Source organism: Diabrotica virgifera, chromosome 7, assembly GCF_917563875.1.
Source record: "Diabrotica virgifera virgifera chromosome 7, PGI_DIABVI_V3a".
Lineage (NCBI taxonomy): Eukaryota > Metazoa > Arthropoda > Insecta > Coleoptera > Chrysomelidae > Diabrotica > Diabrotica virgifera.
In genome coordinates, this window is record NC_065449.1 from 91,696,566 (window position 1) to 91,717,887 (window position 21,322).

Consider the following 21,322-nt stretch of genomic DNA (forward strand, 5'->3'; position numbering starts at 1 on the left):
GGAGTAGGATAGAAGATGGCTCATAAACCTGACCCTAGCAATTTAGTTTATGGCTATGTTTGTGGCAATTCATTTTGAATTAAGTATTTTGTTCTTTTATTCTAGTCTCTATAAAATAACAAATTTGTATTTACACCAAAGAATATTTTACACCACAAGTTGCGCACAACTAGTCTAAAAATAGTTAGATATTTACTAAAGCAATAAAGCCAAAAAGGACAGCAAGAACTAATAGTCCTATTATTCACTTCTTCATTTTCGTCGTCAGAAACATGTGGCCGGCCAGGTGACCCGCCCCGCCCGGCGCTACGAAAGAAAAAATTACAGTGGCGCCTTGACGGGCACCGGTGACCGCATACTTAAAATATGGGTTTTTGTCTAAAAAAAAACTAGAAACAAGATTGAAAAATCAATTGAAATTTACATTTCGGAATATAATGAACCTAAGATAAAAAAAAAATTAATCATTTTCGATAAAAAGTCGACGGCGATCAATGTATTGGAATGTATTTAATGTATGTAATTTAAAATAACATTTTGTTCAAACAAATAAGTTTTTCATTTTTAGTTTTTTTTTTTGAAAAAATTTAGGTTAACCTCCAAAAAAGTCTTGTTAAAGAACACCAGATTGTGACCTCTTCGCACTAGCGACGGATCTACGGGGAGTAGGTATTTGTAATTCCTAAAATTCCTAAAATTCGTCAGGAAGTAGGTATTTGTATTTTGTATTTGAAATACATAGGAGCAAAGTATTTTGTATTTTGTATGTGAAATGCTCATATACAGTATTTTGCCCAGCTCTGGCACTTTGCAATTTTCATTGTTTTAAAATTACCTGGCACAACATCAAATAAATCAGTATATTTATTTTTCTTAATTACTTCTGATTGACTACATATTTTTTTCTTTTAACTTTTGCAGTGGGAATACCTTCAAAATCAGACTCAATTTGTTCTGATACTTATTATGAGCCGAAAAATATTCAGGTTGAGATATTATTTTTTCACAAAGCACACATTTCAAAAAGGCCGTAATAAACAAGCCAAGCATAGACTTCTTAATACGAACTACAAACTTAATTGCGGAGCAGCAGAGTACAGATTCAGACCTATCCAAATAAGTCAAAACAAAAGTTTGGGGGCGGCAAAATTACACTTGCACCCGGGCGGTACATACACTAGAAATGGCACTGCATGGTGGCAGACGTTTATAAAGGAAATTTTTGTAAAGGAAGTTGATATTAAAAATAAATAATCAATTTAAATTTCGTTGCAATACGAAACTACAATCGCATCACATTCTAGTTCAATCAGAGAGCGCAGCAAGCACCTCTACCGGTTTCGAAACTTATTAGTCTCTCATCAGGAGGCACATATGATGCTCTCTCTGACCCAACCAGGACAAACCCCGGCGTGCAGTTACGGATTGCAACGAACGAAATGTCAGGGATGCCCTAGCGGCAACTGCTAGCAAAAGACTAAATTTTCAATCTAATAGCACATAAAATAACATCAAAAATATTACTCTACATCCCACCAGACTGAAAACAATGGGGATCTTCTCTGGTTACACCTCCGAGGCTTGTAAAATTGGTATTGGAATTGATATTGTTAAAATACAAAATATGTACTTATGACGAAATGTACTTATTAAGAAAGTCGTCCCCGCTTCCCCACACTACGAAAAATACAAAGTGAATATGAATGGCTATATAATTTTACAAAACTTATGACTTACGTTTGTCCATTAGTAAGCGGATTCCACGATGCCACTGATGTTTCCGTTAAAGGACTAAAATAGATAGTTTCATCTAAAAGGTTAAGTGTTAGTCCTAATCCTTGAGACGATTTTTTTCCTACGAATGCTATAGGTAACTTTTCAAATTCGGCAGGTGGGCCCTTAATTAACGTTGATGTAGGAATACTGAAGATTCTAAAACAAAAAATATGTTATTTATTATTTTCATTCAACTGGTTAATCGTCGTCATCGTCATCTTATGTTGCAAACATTCTAACTAAAATAAAATAAAAAAAAGAAAAAAAATTTTAAATTAAATTTGAAAATAAGAAAATATTCGTTTATAAACAAATTTTAAAGCAAAACCGAATTGACAATATGCAGATATAAACAGTTATATGCAGATATAAAATACTTCGATTTCGGACCTCACCACGACACCACCACAAACCAGTATAGGATCAGAACCAATATCGAATTAAAAGCACTCTACAATGACGCCGATATTGTCCAAGAAATTAAATCACAGCGACTAAGATGGGGCAGGCCACGTGCACAGACTTCATAGCGAGAGACTTGTAAGACTGGCATGGGACGAGATTCCTACAGGCAAAAGACCACTCGGACGTCCCAGAATGCGATGGAGAGATAACATCCAAGCAGATCTCCAGAAAATGAACATTCCTTTTGACCCGAGGTTGATTGAAGACCGAACAAATTGGAAAAAAGTTGTACAGTCAGCCAGGACCACTCAGGGTTGTAGCACTACGTGATGATGCTAAAGCTCGGATTTATAGGCAACAAAAATTGAAGAAAAAGGCGCCTATATAGGCAAAGATTTTTATTAAAAAAGGCAGGAATATTAACATTTAGGCAAAATATAGGCAATAAAGGAATATAACTTATTATTTATAACCACTTAAAATTTTATCATTAATAGAAATAACTAAATGTTTTTCAATATTTTCGGTCTTAAAACTATGTCTTCGATCACTTAAAATTAATTTGTACATTGAAAACGAACGTTCGACATCGACAGATGTAATTGGAGCATATTTCAGAGCGGATAATAAATCTGGCATAATTTGTAATTCCTCGGAAAATGTCCCATTCAAAACTTTAGCAACATTAGGTAAAAACGAAAAACCTTCATTCTTGTCGAAAACATATTTCATTTTTTTAAAAATTAATTTACCGTTACTTCCAGGTGCCGATTTAATTTTCGTCTTTAAATTATCTATTAATTTTACTGACTCACATAAATTTATCTCTTGTTTTTCTAATAAGGTAATTGTGGTAACTATTAATTTATAATTGTCTTTATATAGTCTTTATATAGTAATAAAGAAGTCTTTCTTTATATATTTGCACCCTCAACGGAGCCTTTACAAAAACTTTTTTTATAAAATTTATAAAATTATTTACCAACGGAAATAGATTTCTTATTTCTTCAGCAATTAATAATAATAATAATAATAATAATAATATCGTCTTTATTATTTCTTCAATATAGAAATGTACATTTTTATATAAAACATAATATATTATTTTCAGAAATAAAGGGCGAAGTTCATTTTCTGAAATGTCGCCATTTACAGAAAATGTTCTTCCACTTAACCCGAAAAAGAAAAAAAAACTTATCTATATAGTGCCATTATAAAAACAACAATAATTTCGTTTCATTTACCAATTTGTTCGAGCTCGAGCATTATGTTCGTCCAGAACCAAAATTATGATTGAGAAATAAACAAATAGTCTCTAGATTTGGATTTAAACTGCCCAATGTTTAATACTTTTATTGTTGATGGTAATGAATTATACAAATGACATACCTGATACCTAAAAGACCTTCTAAATATCTCTGTTTTAAATTTCGGTATTGCCAGCAAACCTTTATATCTAATATTTAAGTTGTGTATGTCCGTTCGATACGTGATTTTACGATGAAGATAAGACGGTTTTTTTGTTAGAATTATTTTATGATAAAGACAGACTGTATGATGTACCCTTCTATTTTCCATATTCAGCCACTCAATTTCCTTAATTTTATGTGAAACCCTTTGTCTTCTGCGAATGCCAAATATGAGTCTTAGGGCCGGTACTTTATGTCCCGGTTAAACCTCGGTTAGCTAACCCCATAGGGCCTCTTGCGTTCTAATAAAAGCAATTATAATTATTATTATAATTATTTATGAATATAATAATAAGTATAATTGCGTTTATGTCTATGTTTTGCATATATTTATGTCCCGATTAAACCTCGGTTAACTAACCGGTTGTTAACGGAGACATAAAGTACCGGCCCTTAGACAGGAATTTTGAACTTTTTGAATTTTATTCTTGTAGTGAGTGGCTAAATTAGGACCGTAAAGAGCGTCAGCATAATTAAAATTTGAAAGTACAAGAGATTCACACAAAACTTTCTTAACATTAAATGGTAGAAAATGTCGATTACCGTATATAATCTTAATTGAAGCGTAGGCACGCTGTATCAATTTATTTATATGTTTTTCGAATCTTAACTCTGAATCCATTAATACACCCAAATTCTTTGCCACATCAACAACATCAAGAATTGAATCCTGAATTTGGATTGATGGTAAAACTAATTCCCTTTGATTTTTTGGCCCAAATATTAATATGTTTGATTTACTGGAATTGATGCATAGGCAATGGTTTAAAGCAGCTTCTACAAATCTTTTTAAATCGGCATTAATCAGATAATTAGCGTTTTTTAAATTTTCGATTGGGAAACTGTAGTAGAGCTGAGTGTCATCAGCATATAAATGAGCTTGGCATGACTGAAGCTTAGAGAGAAGATTAGAAGTATATAGAGAAAATAATAAAGGACCCAATATTGAGCCTTGTGGAACTCCTGAATTAATATTCAAAGAGTTCGAATTTTGACCTTCTATATTAACATGCTGTTGTCGCCCTTCCAAATAGCTTATTATAAGTAACAACGCATCATAGGAAAATCCTAAATACTTTAAAATGCTTATCATTAATTCATGGTTAATAGTGTCAAAAGCTCTGCTAAAATCTAATAAAATCAATATAGTACATTTTCTGTCATCTATAGCCGTAAGTATGTCATCGACAATATGCAAAAGTGCAGTTGTGCAACTAAAGCCTTTGCGAAATCCAGATTGAACGTCAGGTAAAAGAGAAAATTTTTGTATATATTCCTTTATTTGAATTTCCATAGCTCTTTCCAATACTTTGGATAAAGTAGGTAAAATACTGATACCTCGCAAGTCTTTCATTTCTTTTGGATTTTGTTTCTTCGGCAATACCCTCACAACTGCCCTCTTCCACATCGCCGGACAGACATTCTCTGTTAAACAATAATTTATAATATGTGTAATGTAAGGTACGATATGAGGACAACAAAGTTTAATTAATTTAATATTTATACCATCACACCCTCTCGCATTCGTTTTTATATCTGATATGGTCTTAAAAACAAACAAGTCATTAATTTCCTTAAATTTAAAGTTTTCATTGAGTAATCTATTATTATTATAAAAATTTAAAAGATGTTGGGGTGGTTTTTTATTAGGAACAGATTTTATAAAAAAATTATTTAGATCGTTAGGCTTTTTTAAATCCTCTGGAATATTTTTATTTTTATCGGGAAGAAATTTATTCAACTTTAGTGTCTTCCACATTTCTTTTGATGAATTATTATTGAATTGATGTATAAAGTATGCCTTTTTTTCTCTCTCAATAGCCTGATTAGTAAAGTTACGCATTTGTCTATAAAAATCTAAATGTCTCTGTAATCTAGTCCTTTTAAATTTGCTTAAAGCTTTGTCCCTCTCGATCATCATAATTTTGATGACATATGTCATCCATGGTGCTCTGGCTTTAGTGACTCTAGAGGTAACTATGGGAATATGTCTATCAAATAAATTATTTAAGCAATTAACTAAGTACGATATTTTTGCATCAATATTTTCCTGGTCATATATTCTGAAAAATGAAGTATTAAACAAATCAGCCTGAAAGGATTCTTGATTAAAATTTTTAAAGCTTCTATATGTACACATTTTAGATTGTTGCGATGTACCACCTACATTTACCTTACAATAAACAATAGAGTGATCTGAGATGTTATGATGTATGACACCCCCCTCCACTGCAGCTCCTTTTTGTACTATTACATAATCTAGAAGTGTTGCAGATGTAGCAATGACTCTAGTAGGAACGTCTATCAATTGACAATAATTCAGTGATTCTAAAATTGAATAAAAATTCTTAACACTACTATTGTCATAGTCAAACAAGTCTAAATTAAAATCACCCATACAAATTATTTCATCTACAGTTGGTCCAATATCAATTAGACTATTTTCAAACTCATCCAGAAAAGAATTTAAATTTTTTTCATGAGGTCTATATATTACACCTATTCCAAATGTTTTTTTATGAACCGTAATTTTAATCCATAACTGTTCCCAGATATAATCCTGCCTACTTATAAGTGGTTCACAACGCAATCCATCTCCAACATATATACATATTCCTTTACCTCTGCAATTTCTATCCGCCCGGTATAATTTATAATTATTAAAATTTAATTGGTCATCAACAATACTATATTTCAACCATGTTTCACATATTAAAAGAATATCTAAAGAATTATCCGAAACTATTTGTTTAATATTTTGCAATGAAGGTACTAATGATCTTGCATTACAGCAACCTACTTTAAACATTTTGTTTTATTTTAAACAATTTAAATGCTCGAGTTCGAAATTAAAACAATACCAAAACAAACGATATCTAACTTAAACAAAAAATTGTAGTTCTTGTAGTTTTTGTTCCACCTAGATAAAAATCTAGTAACGGGAACAACTCAATTGGTCAAATGCTGCAAATATAATCCTTAACATTGTTATGCTCGTAAAAGATAAAAATAACAAACATCATGATTCTATCTGTTAATTTCAAAAGCCATTAAATAGAGAATAATAATAATACATTATATACTAAGTAAGTAGTTTAGCGACATCCTCCAGTGAGCTGATTCTTCTACGATTTTGTTGACCATTCAGTTTGACGTAAACTTGACCATAATTTGTCCAAACCACACCTGAACCATTAATTTTTTTCACTGCCTCCGTTACAATATTTAGCTGCTCTCTCGTTAAATCCTCTCGAATTATTATATTTGTAGACTTCAGTGACCTTTCTATTTACCCCGTGGGCTACACAAGTGCAATGAATTAAATTAGGATAAAAAATCTTTAAATTAACAGCAGCTTTTAACATATATGCCGCAGCATCTGAAAGCATTAAAACTATTTTATTCACTGGTATAGGGTTGGGTAAAAAGAGATTTGTTAAACTATCTTGTATAAATCGACTTATTGTTAAATTGTTTGTTTTTCAAATTCTTTAACGGCAACTAAATAAGGTTTTCTCGCAAAGTTTTCGTTCAAAATTCCAATCATTAAATTAGCTATATACCTGCCGCATACATATGTCGTTTCATCCACGATAATATACAAAAAATTGCCCTCTAACTCCCGCTTAATTTTTGAAATACATTCCACATAACATTTTTCCACAGTATGTTTTCTCAATGTACTCTCGTCCGGTAAGGATTTATTAAGATATTTTTCGAAAAAGCATTTAAAACTAGGGTTATTAACTTTATATAGAGGAATGTTGGATGCAATCATCATCTGGCATAAATCAAATTTAAATGCGTCTTCCTCCTTTTTTTTGAACTGCTTAAACTATCCCGCAGAGATATTTGGGCTAACTTAGAGGAATTTAATTTTCCAAATTACGTTTATGAAGTGGGGTTCCACAATGCTGGTCAATAAAGTACTTTTTTCTACTTGAAATCTGAGAATTAAAAAAAAATAATTAGAATTCTAAAACCGCTTTTAGTTATGTTGTGGGACGAGAAAAAAAGAGAAAAAATAAAACTTACCGATTTGCCGCATTGTTTACAAAATGCTCCATCTCCTTCTAGAGAAAGTTCCGAATAAGGTGCGATCCATAGCCTTAATTTAGATGTCATCTTTTCACACAAATGTCTAAAACGTGTTCTTTGCTTTTCGGTATACGCAACAAAACTAAACTAAGGTATAGCAATTTGTGACTAAACTCTGATACAGTAACCGACTGTACAACTGATAATAACTAATAAAGCTTAGGGATTTCCCAATAGTTAACCCTCAAGTGTCGATCAGGTACATTTTTCTAGAAATCTGTTATATAGGGTGTCCCAAAAGTAGGGGAACGGTCGAATTTTTCGCGAACTAAACATCGGATCGAAAAACTGAAAAATACGTTTTCATCACTTTCAAAAATCTATCCAATGACACCAAACACCAATCCCCACTACAACCGCTGGAGGTGGGGTGAGGGGTAACTTTAAAATCTCGAATAGAAACCCCCAGTTTTTCTTGCAAATTTAGATTCGTTACATAAAAGTAGGCAACTTTTATTCAAGACATTTTTTCGAACTGTGGATAGATGGCGCTATAATTGGGAAAAACCATGTATCCTGATACCATAGGTAAATTATAGAAACGGTCTAATATCTCACGAAATACACTTCCAAATAAGAAACAAAAAAATAGATTTTTAATATTTTTCGAAAACCTATCGAATAGCACCAAACATCACCCTCCAACCCACCCCTTGGAGGTGGGGTGGGGGGTAACTTTAAAATCTTAAATAGCAATCCCCACTTTTTATTGCAGATTCGGATTCGTCATGAAAAATTAAGCAACATTTATTCGAAACATTTTTTAAAATTTCTGATAGATGGCGCTAATAAATCGTATTTTTCCAATTAAAGCGCCATCTATTAACAATTCTAAAAAATGTTTCGAATAAATGTTGCTTAATTTTTCGTGACGGATCTGAATCTGTAATAAAAAGTGGGGGTTGCTATTTAAGGTTTTAAAGTTACTTCCCACCCCACCTCCATGGGGTGGGTTGGGGTCACGTTTGGTGTTATTCGAAAGGTTTTCGAAAAAGATTAAAATTAATAATAATTAAAATCTGTTTTTTAGTTTCCCATTTGGAAGTGTATTTCGTGAGATATTAGACCGTTTCCATAATTTACCTATGGTATCAGGATAAATCGTTTTTTCCAATTATAGCGCAATCTATCCACAGTTCGAAAAAATGTCTTGAATAAAAGTTGGCTACTTTTACGTAACGAATCCAAATTTTCAAGGAAAACTGGGGGTTTTCATTTGAGATTTTAAAGTTACCCCCACCCCACCTCCAGGGGGTGTACTGGGGATTGCTGTTCCATGTCATTGGATAGATTTTTGAAAATGATTGAACACGTATTTTTCAGTTTTTCGATCCGATGTTTAGTTCGCGAAATATTCGACCGTTCCACTACTTTTGGGACACCTTGTATAAACAAACCATTTATATTTTATTATTGACCCAAAATTTTATTATAGAATTGTTTAGTAATAGAATAATATCATGGGTAGTACCATGAAATTTTAAAAAAGGCACAAATAAGCGGAATTTACGAAAAAAGGCAAAAAGTGCAACAAACAATTTTAATAGGCAAAATAGGCAAAAAAAAGGCATTTTGCCTATAATCCGAGCTTTAATAATGAGATATAAATAGTGTCCAGCTAAAACTAACAATTTACAGTCTAGGGAAATAATTTCTTTTTCAGCACATCACAATAGCCAGCATTTGACCAAATAATCTGTAAATATTTCGACGTGATGTAGATGGACAGGATGGAGTCATCACGATATAGCTGGCTTTTGTAAAGCGGTGGAAGAAAATTCCGTGTTAACTCTGTTAAGATCTATATATAGTATGGTATAGCTAGACCCAAACCCAGACATCCAAAGTGAGAGTTATCCTTCAACACCAAATTTTTCTATATGGTCCACATAATGTTCAGAAAAAAGTCACAGCATTTTGAGCGTCGGGTTTGGGTCGGAGAGGGGGGAGAAATCTGTAAATTCGTAGTTTCTTAGGTTTTTTGTCAATATTTCTAAAACTATGCGGTTTAGCATGAACAACCTTCTATACAAAATTGTTCTACATTAAATTTGAAATAAAAAAGGCATAATCATTCTAAATGAACGGTTCCAAATTTACGGAGGTAGTATAGTATAATTGGTCCAAAAAAAGGCCTAACCCAGACATCCAAAGTAAAAGCTTTCCTCCAATACCAAATTGTTCTATATGGTCCACATATTGTTCAGTAAAAAGTTACACCATTTTGAGATGGGTAAAAGTCGGTAAATTAGTAGTTTTTTTACGTTTTTCGTCAATATTTCTAAAACTATGCTTTAGCGTAAAAAATGTTCTATACAAAATGTTTTACATGAAATTTAAAACAAAGAATGTCCTATACATAATTGTTATAAAATCAACGGTTCCAGAGTTACAGAGGGTGCAAAGTGGAGGTTTTCGATACTTTTTATATTTTTTGGGCAATGTATGGTATAACTAGACCAAAAACCCAGACATCCAAAGTGAAAGTTATCCTCCAACACCAAATGTTCTACATAATGTTCAGAAAAAAGTCACACCATTTTGAGGGTAGGGTTTGGGGGGGAGAGGGGGGAGAATTCGGTAAATTCGTAGTTTTTTAAGTTTTTCGTCAATATTTTTAAGATTATGCGGTTTAGCATAAACAACCCTCTATACAAAATTGTTCTACATTAAATTTGAAATAAAAAAGGCCCTATCCATAATATAGTAGTATAGTCATTGGAAAGATGGGAACGGAGTATGCTGAGGAAGATTTTCGGTGGTGTGAAAGTGAGAGAGAACGAATGAAGAAGACGGTCGAATGCGGAAGTTCAAGAACTGTTTGGGAAGCCAGTAATCAGCCCAGTAACCAGTAATATGGTAAAAACTAGAAGACTTTGCTGGCTGGGACATGTGGAAAGGATGTCAGGGGACCGATGGGCGACAAGTATATTGTTAAGAGGTGAGAGAAGAAGGAGGAGGGGTCGACCGCAGGAAAAGTGGCTGGAAGCAGCCAAAGAAGATCTACAAAGACAGGCGTTTTAAACTGGAAGACAGCTGCCCTGAACAGAGTAAAGTGGAGAAAGACAGTTGAAAAATTTCAAGCCATGGGCCCCTGAGGCCTGCAGTGCAGTGCATATATAACTTTTTAATAAACTTTGTGATACATTCTTAGAGTCGAGTACTTTGTTGGTAAGTTATATATTATTCAGTAACAAAATTTGATACATGGTAACACTTTTTGTAGGTTTTATTAATAAGCATAATACTTACCTGTCTGTTGCTAAAGGTTGGAAATATACAGTTGCTAGTTTCGGCGAATGTGTTATTCCTACAATGCCATCCATAAGACTAAAAGACTCGCCATTAATATTATAATCGCCAAAATTAGGATCTGGAAACATTGTAGGATGTGTGAACCTCCATGCTGTATCTCTTAAACCATCATATACAATCAGTCCTAAAAATTAAATGAAACTATATTTTTATTTTAGGTAAATCTAGAAATATTTACAATATTAAAGGATAAGAAAATCAACAAAAAAATACTAGAAGATAAAAAAAATTAGAGATTAACACACAATTTTAAATATATGGCTGAGACCGGCATGTCTGCTGAAATTGTTCAATAACTACAAGTCAACTAACAGGATTCCCGGAAGCCAAGATGGATGTGGATAAGCTTAAGGCAGTCGAAATAGCCATCTTGGCTGCTTATGAAAAAATTCCGCAAGCAGGACCACAGGTTCGCTTCCTGAAGAGTACCTACAGACCGGGTTTCCTAGAACTAAATTGTGCGGATGACATCAGTGCACGGTGGCTAAAGGAGGTGATTCCATCCCTGAAGCCCTGGGAGAGTGCATCTCTCAGGGCCGTGGAGGACGAAGATATACCCAAGCCGCACTCGTGCACTGTCTTCGTACAGGATGAATATGGGGAACGCCTTGAGTCCAAAAGGATCCTTAATAGACTGAGGATAAGTAACCATGGGCTCAAGACACATCTATGGACAGTCTAGGGTAGTAAACCTTCGGACAAAGGGGTGTTATGGGCCTTCTCAATGGATTCTGAATCTCGAGAAGAGCTCCAGAAATTAAAAATGTCACCCTTTTTCGGAGTAGGACGGTTAACTTTCCGACCCAAAGAAGGGAAGACAAAAACACGGAACGAAAAGCCAGTAGCAACTCGTTCCAGCGAAACAGGGGAAACTTCCCTACCTATGGAGGTTCAAGAAGAGGAACAACCTTCTTCGGATGGAGCGGGCACACTCATAAGGACTAATGTCCAAGGGTGCGTCGGGCCCACGGAAGAAGGAAAGTTCACAGAACCACAACCGGACATCTCTTCTCAGTGAAGAGAAAAATAAGGCTTCTGCAGGCCAATCTTCAACACGCAAAAGCAGCATCGGCAACGCTAGTTAGAAGATTGGAACAAGAAGGCATTGATGTGGCCCTCCTACAGGAGCCTTGGAGGATAGGCGAAAAGATTGCTGGCCTATCAACTAAACAAGGTAAGGTTTTATACACACCTAAAGCTGTAAGGCCAAGGTCGTGTATAATTCACAGTAATAGAGTAGATTGTACACTAATCCCGGTGCTCTGCACCGATGATATTGTTACAGGTATTCTAACTATAAACACGGAAATAGGAGAGAAGAAACTGGTGATTTGTTCAGCCTACTTTCCCGGTGATGAGGCTCTGTGTCCACCAAGCATTATAAGCGACATAGTTGCATATTGTCTAGGAAAAGGATTACATGATGATGCCAACGCACACCACACCATATGGGGCAGCAGAAACATCAACGCAAGGGGTGAGTCTATTTTGAATTTCATCTTATGTGAAGGCTTGGTTATATCCAATATAGGAAACAAACCAACTTTTGTCACGAAGGCACGCAAAGAAGTGTTGGATTTAACACTCTGCACAAGCAAGATAAGTGATATACTAACAAATTGGAGTGTGTCTGACGAACCCTCATGTTCGGATCATAGACATATACGATTTGACCTGGATATATTTCCATCAGAAATTAAATACAGAAATCCTAGAGATACAAACTGGATAGGATATAGGGAGTCCCTCAGCAAAAATCTCGAGGAAAGCATGACCTTGTTTAAAGGCGCAGATGGTGTAGATTTGGCGGCAGAAACAGTAAGCGAAAGTATTATGGCGGCTTAGCAGGAAAACTGTCCAGAAAAAAAACAAGGAAAAATACGGGCAGTAATACAGTCTGGTGGAACAACTGCTTAAAGAGGTTGTGGTCGGAAGTCCGAAGCCTATTTAACAAAGCCAAAAGTAACCAAGATTGGGATGCCTACAGGTATAAGCTAACGCTATACAATAAAGAAATTCGGAAAGCTAAAAGGAATTAATGGAGAGAGTTTTGCGAGGAGATTACAGATATCCCGGCCTGTTCTCGAATCCATAAGGTCCCGGCAAAGGATGGTGCTACAGCTAAAGAAGTAGGTTTCCTAAAGAAAGCTAATGGCAAATTTACGGACACCAAAGAAGAAAGTCTTATAGAACTGATAAACACGCACTTTCCGGGCTCAACATTTCTGAATGATGCAGATAGGCGAACCAACATAGACCAAAGGCTGATTAGGCCGAGATCTATAGATTGGGAAATAGCCACAGCAATCACAAGACCGAACAGAATTAGATGGGCTATAAATAAATTTCGGCCATATAAGTCTTCTGGGACAGATGGCATATATCCGATACTGTTGCATATGGGATTGGAGGTATTGATACCACACCTATGCAAGCTCCTCAAAGCCTGTTTAGCATGGGGAGTCATACCGGAAATATGGCAAAAGGTTAAAGTTATATACTTGCCTAAGGTAGGTAAAGTATCAGACTTAACACCAAAGTCATATAGACCAATAAACCTATCCTCTTTTCTATTAAAAACACAAGAAAGGCTTCTGGATAGATACATCAGGGAAGAAGTGCTAAAAGATAATCCTCTAAGCAATCGTCAATACGCATACCAACCTGGTAAATCTACGGACTCTGCATTGGATGATCTAAATAGGCTTATCTCAAAGTCAATGGAGGACAAAGAGATAGCAATGGCCGCTTTTTTAGATATTGAAGGGGCATTTAATAATGTTACTACCAGCTCTTTGATAGGGGCTATGAGTAGACGAGGCGCACCTGCGGTAATTTGCAGATGGATAAGGGCATCCCTGGAGAATAGGATAGTAATATCCACTCTGGGTAAAGCAACCATCACAGTAAGAGTAGGTGGAGGCTGTCCACAGGGAGAAGTTCTTTCACCTCTACTTTGAGCAACCTTGGTAGATGATCTTCTCAAAAATCTGTCCACAGAAGACTTACTGTCTAGGACGATATAGCAATCGTTGTCAGGGGCAGGTTTGCCCAGGTGGTGTCTGGAAGAATGCAAGCAGCCCAAAATATAGTTGACGACTGGTGTAAACAAGAGAGACTGATAGTCAATGCTCAGAAAACATAAATCGTCAACTTCACCAAAAAGACAGCACTACAAGGCCTAAAACCACCGGTGCTGGGAGGAAAAGAGATTTCATTTCCCAAAGAAACAAAATACCTTGGGGTTTATTTTGATCATAGGCTTACATGGAATACTCACATCATAAAAACCACACAAAAAGCTACTATGTCCTTGGGCAGATGTAGAAGAATGTGTGGTAAGAATTGGGGGCTTAACCCCAAAATGACTCTATGGTTATACACAAGGGTTATTAGACCCATGATAACCTACGGCTCGGTGACGTGGTGGACAAAGACGCAGCAAGTGGGAGCAATAAGGCTGCTAGGTAATACACAAAGGCTAGCATGCCTGTGTATTACGGGGGCCATAAAAACCACTCCTACAGCAGCGCTGGAAGTCCACTGAATCTACCACCACTTCATATCTTTGTGCAGGGCGAAGCCAGATCAGTGATGCACAGATTAATCCATGGTCAGCCACATATAAGCCAGGTGCATGGTGCTGACAATAGAAAGCTAACCGAGGAGCTAAAAGCCGATATTGTGATGGGTAGGGAGCGGATTTATATGCGATCAATTTTGAGGAAATATGCGCATATATATATGCAGCAAAAAATTACAAAATATGCGCAAGATATGCAAAAAAATTCAAAAAATGCGCATTTCGAGAAACCACAAATTTTCTGTTCTATTCTATTCTAGGGGTTTTTTTACTCTCAATCTTATTTATTATCTTTCAAATAAAATCATTATTTTTTATATATGCAATGTATTCACATTTTTTACAAAAACTGATACCAGTAGTTACATATTTAAAATAAAACAACAATATGACTATATAAAATATATCTTTGATTATAATTCACTACAATGTGTTTTTCCAATTTTTTTACGAGGAAACATTTTCTTTGATCAGATAAAATATTTTTATAACTTGAAAAACTCCTTTCAACATCAACAGAAGTAATTTCCGTTAGATAATCGTAAAACTATGATTAAAGGTGTAAATTCTCTTAACAGTAGGGGATTTAAAAGAATCACCAGAATTATAGGTATGATAATAAAAGTAAATAAAATTCGGATTCCCCGGTACACCATCCTTCATCATTTTAACATCCTACAATCATTTTATAACGGCGTACTATACGTACTATAAGCACTATAAGTACTTTGTGTAAAGATCGGGTATTTTCTAAGAAAAAATGAAAAGGCAATGAATGAGCCGTCTCTCTTCAGGTAGTTCTCTAATTAATAGAACAGCCTGTGCGGGGAAATATTTTGTATCGAATTAAAAAATTAAAAATTTTTTTGGACTTACATGTTTTTAAATAAGCACAGAATAGGCATTTTTTTTTTGAAATATGCAAAATTTAGTAAAGTTCTCAAATATGCGAAATATGCATGCAATATGCATTTAGCATAAAATCCGCTCCCTAGTGATGGGGCAGCCTATCGATGCAACAGCAACGAGATACAGCTTTGACAATAAGTTTAAAATTAATATATCAGGCAGGGAAGACTGGAAGGAAGGTGTACCCATACAGGCGGTTGCTACCTGGTACACTGATGGCTCAAAAACATCGGAAGGTGTGGGAGCTGGCATAGTAGGGACAAATCAAGGAATTCAGTTCCCGGTTAGTCTATCAAAGGATGTCACAGTTTTCCAGGCGGAAATAACGGCAATCCATCACTGCGTGGAAGAAATAGAAAGGCAGCAAAGAACGTTCCGTTCAGTTGCCATCTTCACAGATAGTCAGGCAGCGCTTAAGGCACTCAATTCTGTAGAGGTCAAATCTAAGCTAGTATGGGATTGTGTGAGTGCCCTAAATAAACTAGGATATCGTAGCAAGGTTACGGTGGCCTGGGTACCGGGGCACGAGGGTCATAAGGGCAGTGAAAAAGCAGATGAAATGGCCAAACAAGGCTCATCAATGCCATTCGTTGGACCGGAACCCTTCTGCGGCGTTGCAAAGGCAGTTACAAAAACGGCTACAAGAAAGTGGGTAGCTCACAAATCTTTGGAATGGTGGAGGAATTCACCAGGTCAAAGACAGGCGAAACAGTTCATTGCAGAACATTCGCCAAAATTTACGGCAGACCTAGTAAGCAAAGACAGGAAAACAGTCAAAGCCATAGTAGGTCTGCTAACAGGGCACTGTAAGCTGAATAGGCACTTAAAGCTGATGGGATTGGCAGATGATGACCTGTGCAGATTCTGTCACCTCGAAGAAGAAACAACAGAGCACATTTTATGTCATTGTGACAGTCTGGCAAATGTGCGGTTATTTGCATTAGGAGAACAAAATCCAAGGGCAAATAGCTACATGGAAGGTTCAGTCTCGAAGCTATTAGACTTTTTAAAAAAAGGGTCAGGCTAGAGAACGTTATCTAGGACTAGAGGGCCACAATAGATCTGAAATGGTCGCAGTGGAATAGGCCAGAAAGCCACCTCTATGAATCTAATCTAATCTAATCTAACTACAAGTCTTAATAAATAGAAAGTCTAACTTCGGAGAAACTGAAGTTATTGGAAAATATTATCTAAAAATCAACATAAACCAGACAAAAATTACGTTAATTAGTAAAGAATAAATTTAAGGTCTACCAATGAGAAATGATAAAATGTTCCTTTTTATGCCTAAAACTAAAATTGTAAAAAGACAAAAATAATGATCCACAAGGAAAGAAAACTTTTCCTGTAGTTGGCTGTATACCATCAATCACAAAAATTGGAATAAATCCTTTGTAAAAGGTATACAATTTTATTAAAATCCCTAAAGGGCTACATCAGAACAAAACGTTTTCGATTTTATTACAAAATCATCATCAGGGTAAGACAGTCTGGATGCTAGCTGAGCCACCAAAGAAATATCGGTATCTGCCCAATATTTCTTTGCCCGATATTACCACCACCAGGAATTTGGTTTTAACAGTTGATACCTTCATGCTGTAGTTCTTCGCCACTCCCATTGCCATGCGCTGTAGATTATTCTCACTATTAAAAATTAAGATTGCGTCGTCTACGGGGCAAAGGATTTTTAATCTACAATCACAATAGAGATGCACTGGAACAAAACAAACCAAGACACGATGAATGTTACGAAGAGCACTCTCATATCATATCATGATTTATGAAGGTTATACAGTGAGTACGTAAAGGTAATTCAATTCTCCATCCAGTAATATAAACATTGACATAATTATTTATACAGGGTGTCCAAAAAATTTTTTTTTGGATTCAATTTATTGACATAAAAAGAAGAATGTGTGTAATTTGTTTAACTCAAAATATATTTTACAGCTATCAGAAAACAGGAAAAATGTTTATTTGACAAATAAATATTGTTTTTTGCTTAAATTCAATATTAAAGCAGCCACCTGTCTCTTGAGAGTTTGAACATTTAATTTAAGCGAAAAGCAATGAATATTTTTCAAATAAACATTTTTTTGTTGTTTTCTAGGAGCAGTAAAATGTATTTTGAATTAAATAAATTACAGACATTCTTCTTTTTATGTCAATAAATTTAATTCAAAAAAAAATTTTTTTGACACCCTGTATAAATATTTATATTAATATTTATATTACTGAATAGAGAAATAAATTACCTTTGGAATGAGCTACCACACGCCCCCTATTCTCGTTAAAAAAATTATCGGTGATGTCATCACGCCCAGATGGGTGACGTCACTAGTAGGATATATATGCCAAAAAGTCGTAATTTAGAAATAAAAATTGACCTATTTCGGGATTTTTTCCAATATCTTTATTGTGATTTTGGTATAGTTTTCTCAAGTCTTGTATTCTTGACTGTACTTTTAATTTCTACCAATAAGTAAGGGCTTAAGTTATTACCCTTACTGATTTCTGAATTGATTTTTACTTCCGATGTTAGTTCATTTTTATCTTTTATTGTGTTTTTTTTATTTGTATTAATGTCTCTAACTATTGCTATTACATATTTTATTGGGCTGATTTTTCTCCTTTATTAATATTAACAGATCTTCTAAGTCAAAGACAATCTTTAAATCACATATGCATTTTTATTATATTCCAATACTTTTTCGACAATTTGTCTGGCTATGAACACAGTGTCCATCGTAGAACTATTTATCGAAAGCCTTGTTGTTGTTCACTAATTATTGTGCATTCTTTATTTATTTTATTGAATGTATTCCTATTGAAAGTTAAAGTTTAAGACTAAAGAGAGAAGTAAAAGCTCAGCAAGGCTCAGCTATGGTAGGGTCTTTCCTGTTTTTTTTTTTCTTGTGTATTGGTACTGTTACGCTCACCCCTCACGGTGAGGGGTGAGCATGATTGGTACGGTATATACTGGGTTGGGATAAAATATGGAACCAAGCAAATATCTTTGAAACGAAAAGAACAATATTTATGAAACTTTGCATGCAAGTACAGTGACGCAAAAGGCATCTGTTGCCATATTTTTTGTTACTATTCCACTTCCTGTTTCACCGGAAATACCCCTAACTTATTTAATTTAAATGGGACACCCTATATATTTTTGCGGATTTTAAAAGAACTTGTTATTTTTAATTCATACATACCAAATTTGGTAGAGAAAATTTGTTAAAAATTGTCTGTAGATAATTTTTTGTATTAATACAACGTAATAGGAAATAAACGAGTACCATCTATACTGTAGACTAAAAGTGTTGTTTACATGCACTGCATGATTTATTTGAACTTAGTATAGTAGGTAAAACTGTTTTTTGGAAGTGAATTTTCCAAATCCATGGATTGGACATAGAGGATTCATAGAGTGGCCCGCTCGTTCTCCGGACCTCAACCCGTTAGATTTTTTCTTTGGGTTATCTAAAATTACGTGTTTACGTTAGGCGACCAACATGCTTGCAGGATTTGAGACAAAGAATAATAATTGATGAATGTGAACTAATACGTGGAGAAATCTTGCAAAAAGTGACTCACGAATTTATTTATAGGCTTGCACGTTGTCAGGAGGTGAACAGCAAACATTTTCAACATTTGAATTTTTTTTTTTATTTTTAATATCATTGGTCTAACGTAAATAAATTAACCTATTTTTCAACTCTAAAGAGATTTATTTCTTGTTTTAATAGTTTTTTCTTCCAAACTTGGTCTGTATGAATTAAAAATAACAAGTTCTTTTAAAATCTGCAAAAATATACAGGGTGTCCCATTTAAAGTAAATAAGTTAAGGGTATTTCCGGTGAAACCGGAAGTAGAGTAGTAACAAAAAATATGGTATCAGATGCCTTTTGCGTCACTATACTTGCATGCAAAGTTTCATAAATATTGTTCTTTTCGTTTCAAAGATATTTGCTTGGTTCCATACTTTATCCCAAATCTGTATATATTAATTAGTACAAGTGTACCTACTCGTGGTGGGGCTTCTGTGGAAAACTTTAAACAAGGTGTTCTCCACTTCGGTTTAACGTATTTTCGTTGAATTTGTTTAATGTCGGTTCCTAAACTCAGACAAAAGTTACTAGTGATTTTAGTAGGTAATTTCTTTGTTTTTGGCCAATTTTGCAAAAATTGGCAAAATTACTAACTGTTTAGTAATACTTATTAACTATTTAGTAATTATTTTTTTGCCAATTTTACGAAATTGGCAAAATTACTTACTAAAATCACTAGCCAGTTGTATCTCAGTTTAGCGAACCGACTATTATATTAACTATTTTTAATGGGAAATAAGCCACAATTTTACTAAAAAAATGATTTTATTAACGTTTCGACGTCCAAATGGGATGCCGTTGTCAAAATACAAAAAATATTAATCAATTAAACAAAAATGTTGCTTAGTAAAAAATTCTTCTAATAATTTATTTAATCTGACTCATTTATATCGGCAATTCAGACATATATTATACATTTTTGATATTGCCAATATTTATGAGTTGCGTTCCTGGGACGACTTTACTGAAAGATAGTTCATTCGATTACATGAAATCAACCCCAACTTAAGAATATCCGTCACAAAAAAATCATAGCATGTGATCTGTCTTTAAAAAGACAACCACATACAACGGTGACAGTAAAATTCTCGCGTTAGAGATTCCATAGTAAATCACGAGGGAAAACCAGGAAAAAACCTCGTGATACTATCCCGACATCATAAGTAGTAGGTCTTACATTAGTTTACTCTCAAAACTGATACCAAATTCTGACTTTAATATGTACATATTTAAAATTAATAATATTAATAATACATAGATATATAAATAATACTAAAATATAAAATATGTACTGACTCGATATGGTATTGACTTACTAATCGTGGTATTTTCTTTCTATTGACTTTCTCTTTTAGTATGGTTAACCACAGCCTACTGCATTATACCGAGGAATTTGCGACACAATTGGTTTCATTTAGCATAATTAAAGCCGCTTCTTTGATTTTTCTCTTTTTACTATCTGTTTCTTTCAGGACTAGACTTGAATCTCTCCACTGAACTCTATGTTTATTATCCCATTAGTGTTGACATAGGTACTTGAGATCTATCAAATTCTCTATTTTTAATATATGACTGATGTTCACTTATTCTAACGTTTAATAATTTTTTTCCTGGTTTTCCCTCGTGATTTACTATGGAATCTCTAACGCGAGAATTTTACTGTCACCGTTGTATGTGGTTGTCTATTTAAAGACAGATCACATGCTATGATTTTTTTATGACGGATATTCTTGAGTTGGGGTTGATTTCATGTAATCTCATGTCTGATTGACTTTGATTTCTGTAATTCGGTAAACATTTGATTGACGGTTGTTTTCTGTAATCAGTAAAGTCGTCCCAGGAACGCAACTCATAAATATTGGCGATATCATTTTAAAGTCTTTCACTTTAAAATGTATAATATATGTCTGAATTGCCGATATAAATGAGTCAGATTAAAGAAATTATTAGAAGAATTTTTTACTATGCAAGATTTTTGTTTAATTCATTAATATTTTTTGTATTTTGACAACGACATCCGATTTGGACGTCGAAACGTTAATAAAATAATTTTTTAAGTAAAATTGTGGCTTATTTCCCATTAAAAATAGTTAATTACAAAAATGCCATAAGAAAATAGCTTCAGAACAACATTGTTTGTCTATCTATAGTGTCGTTTC

General features: G+C 34.3%; 1 protein-coding gene across 1 annotated transcript in view; it reads right to left on the minus strand.

The window, feature by feature from the left end:
* Positions 1-21,322, minus strand: part of LOC114335682 (protein yellow-like) — a 332,848-nt gene that overhangs the window by 24,183 nt on the left and 287,343 nt on the right. The window contains exons 5-6 of the mRNA XM_050655707.1: positions 11,001-11,187; positions 1,738-1,932 (exon numbers count right to left, since the gene is read on the minus strand). Of these exons, the coding sequence (XP_050511664.1) occupies positions 1,738-1,932; positions 11,001-11,187 (382 nt within the window). The remainder of the gene's footprint in view (positions 1-1,737; positions 1,933-11,000; positions 11,188-21,322) is intronic.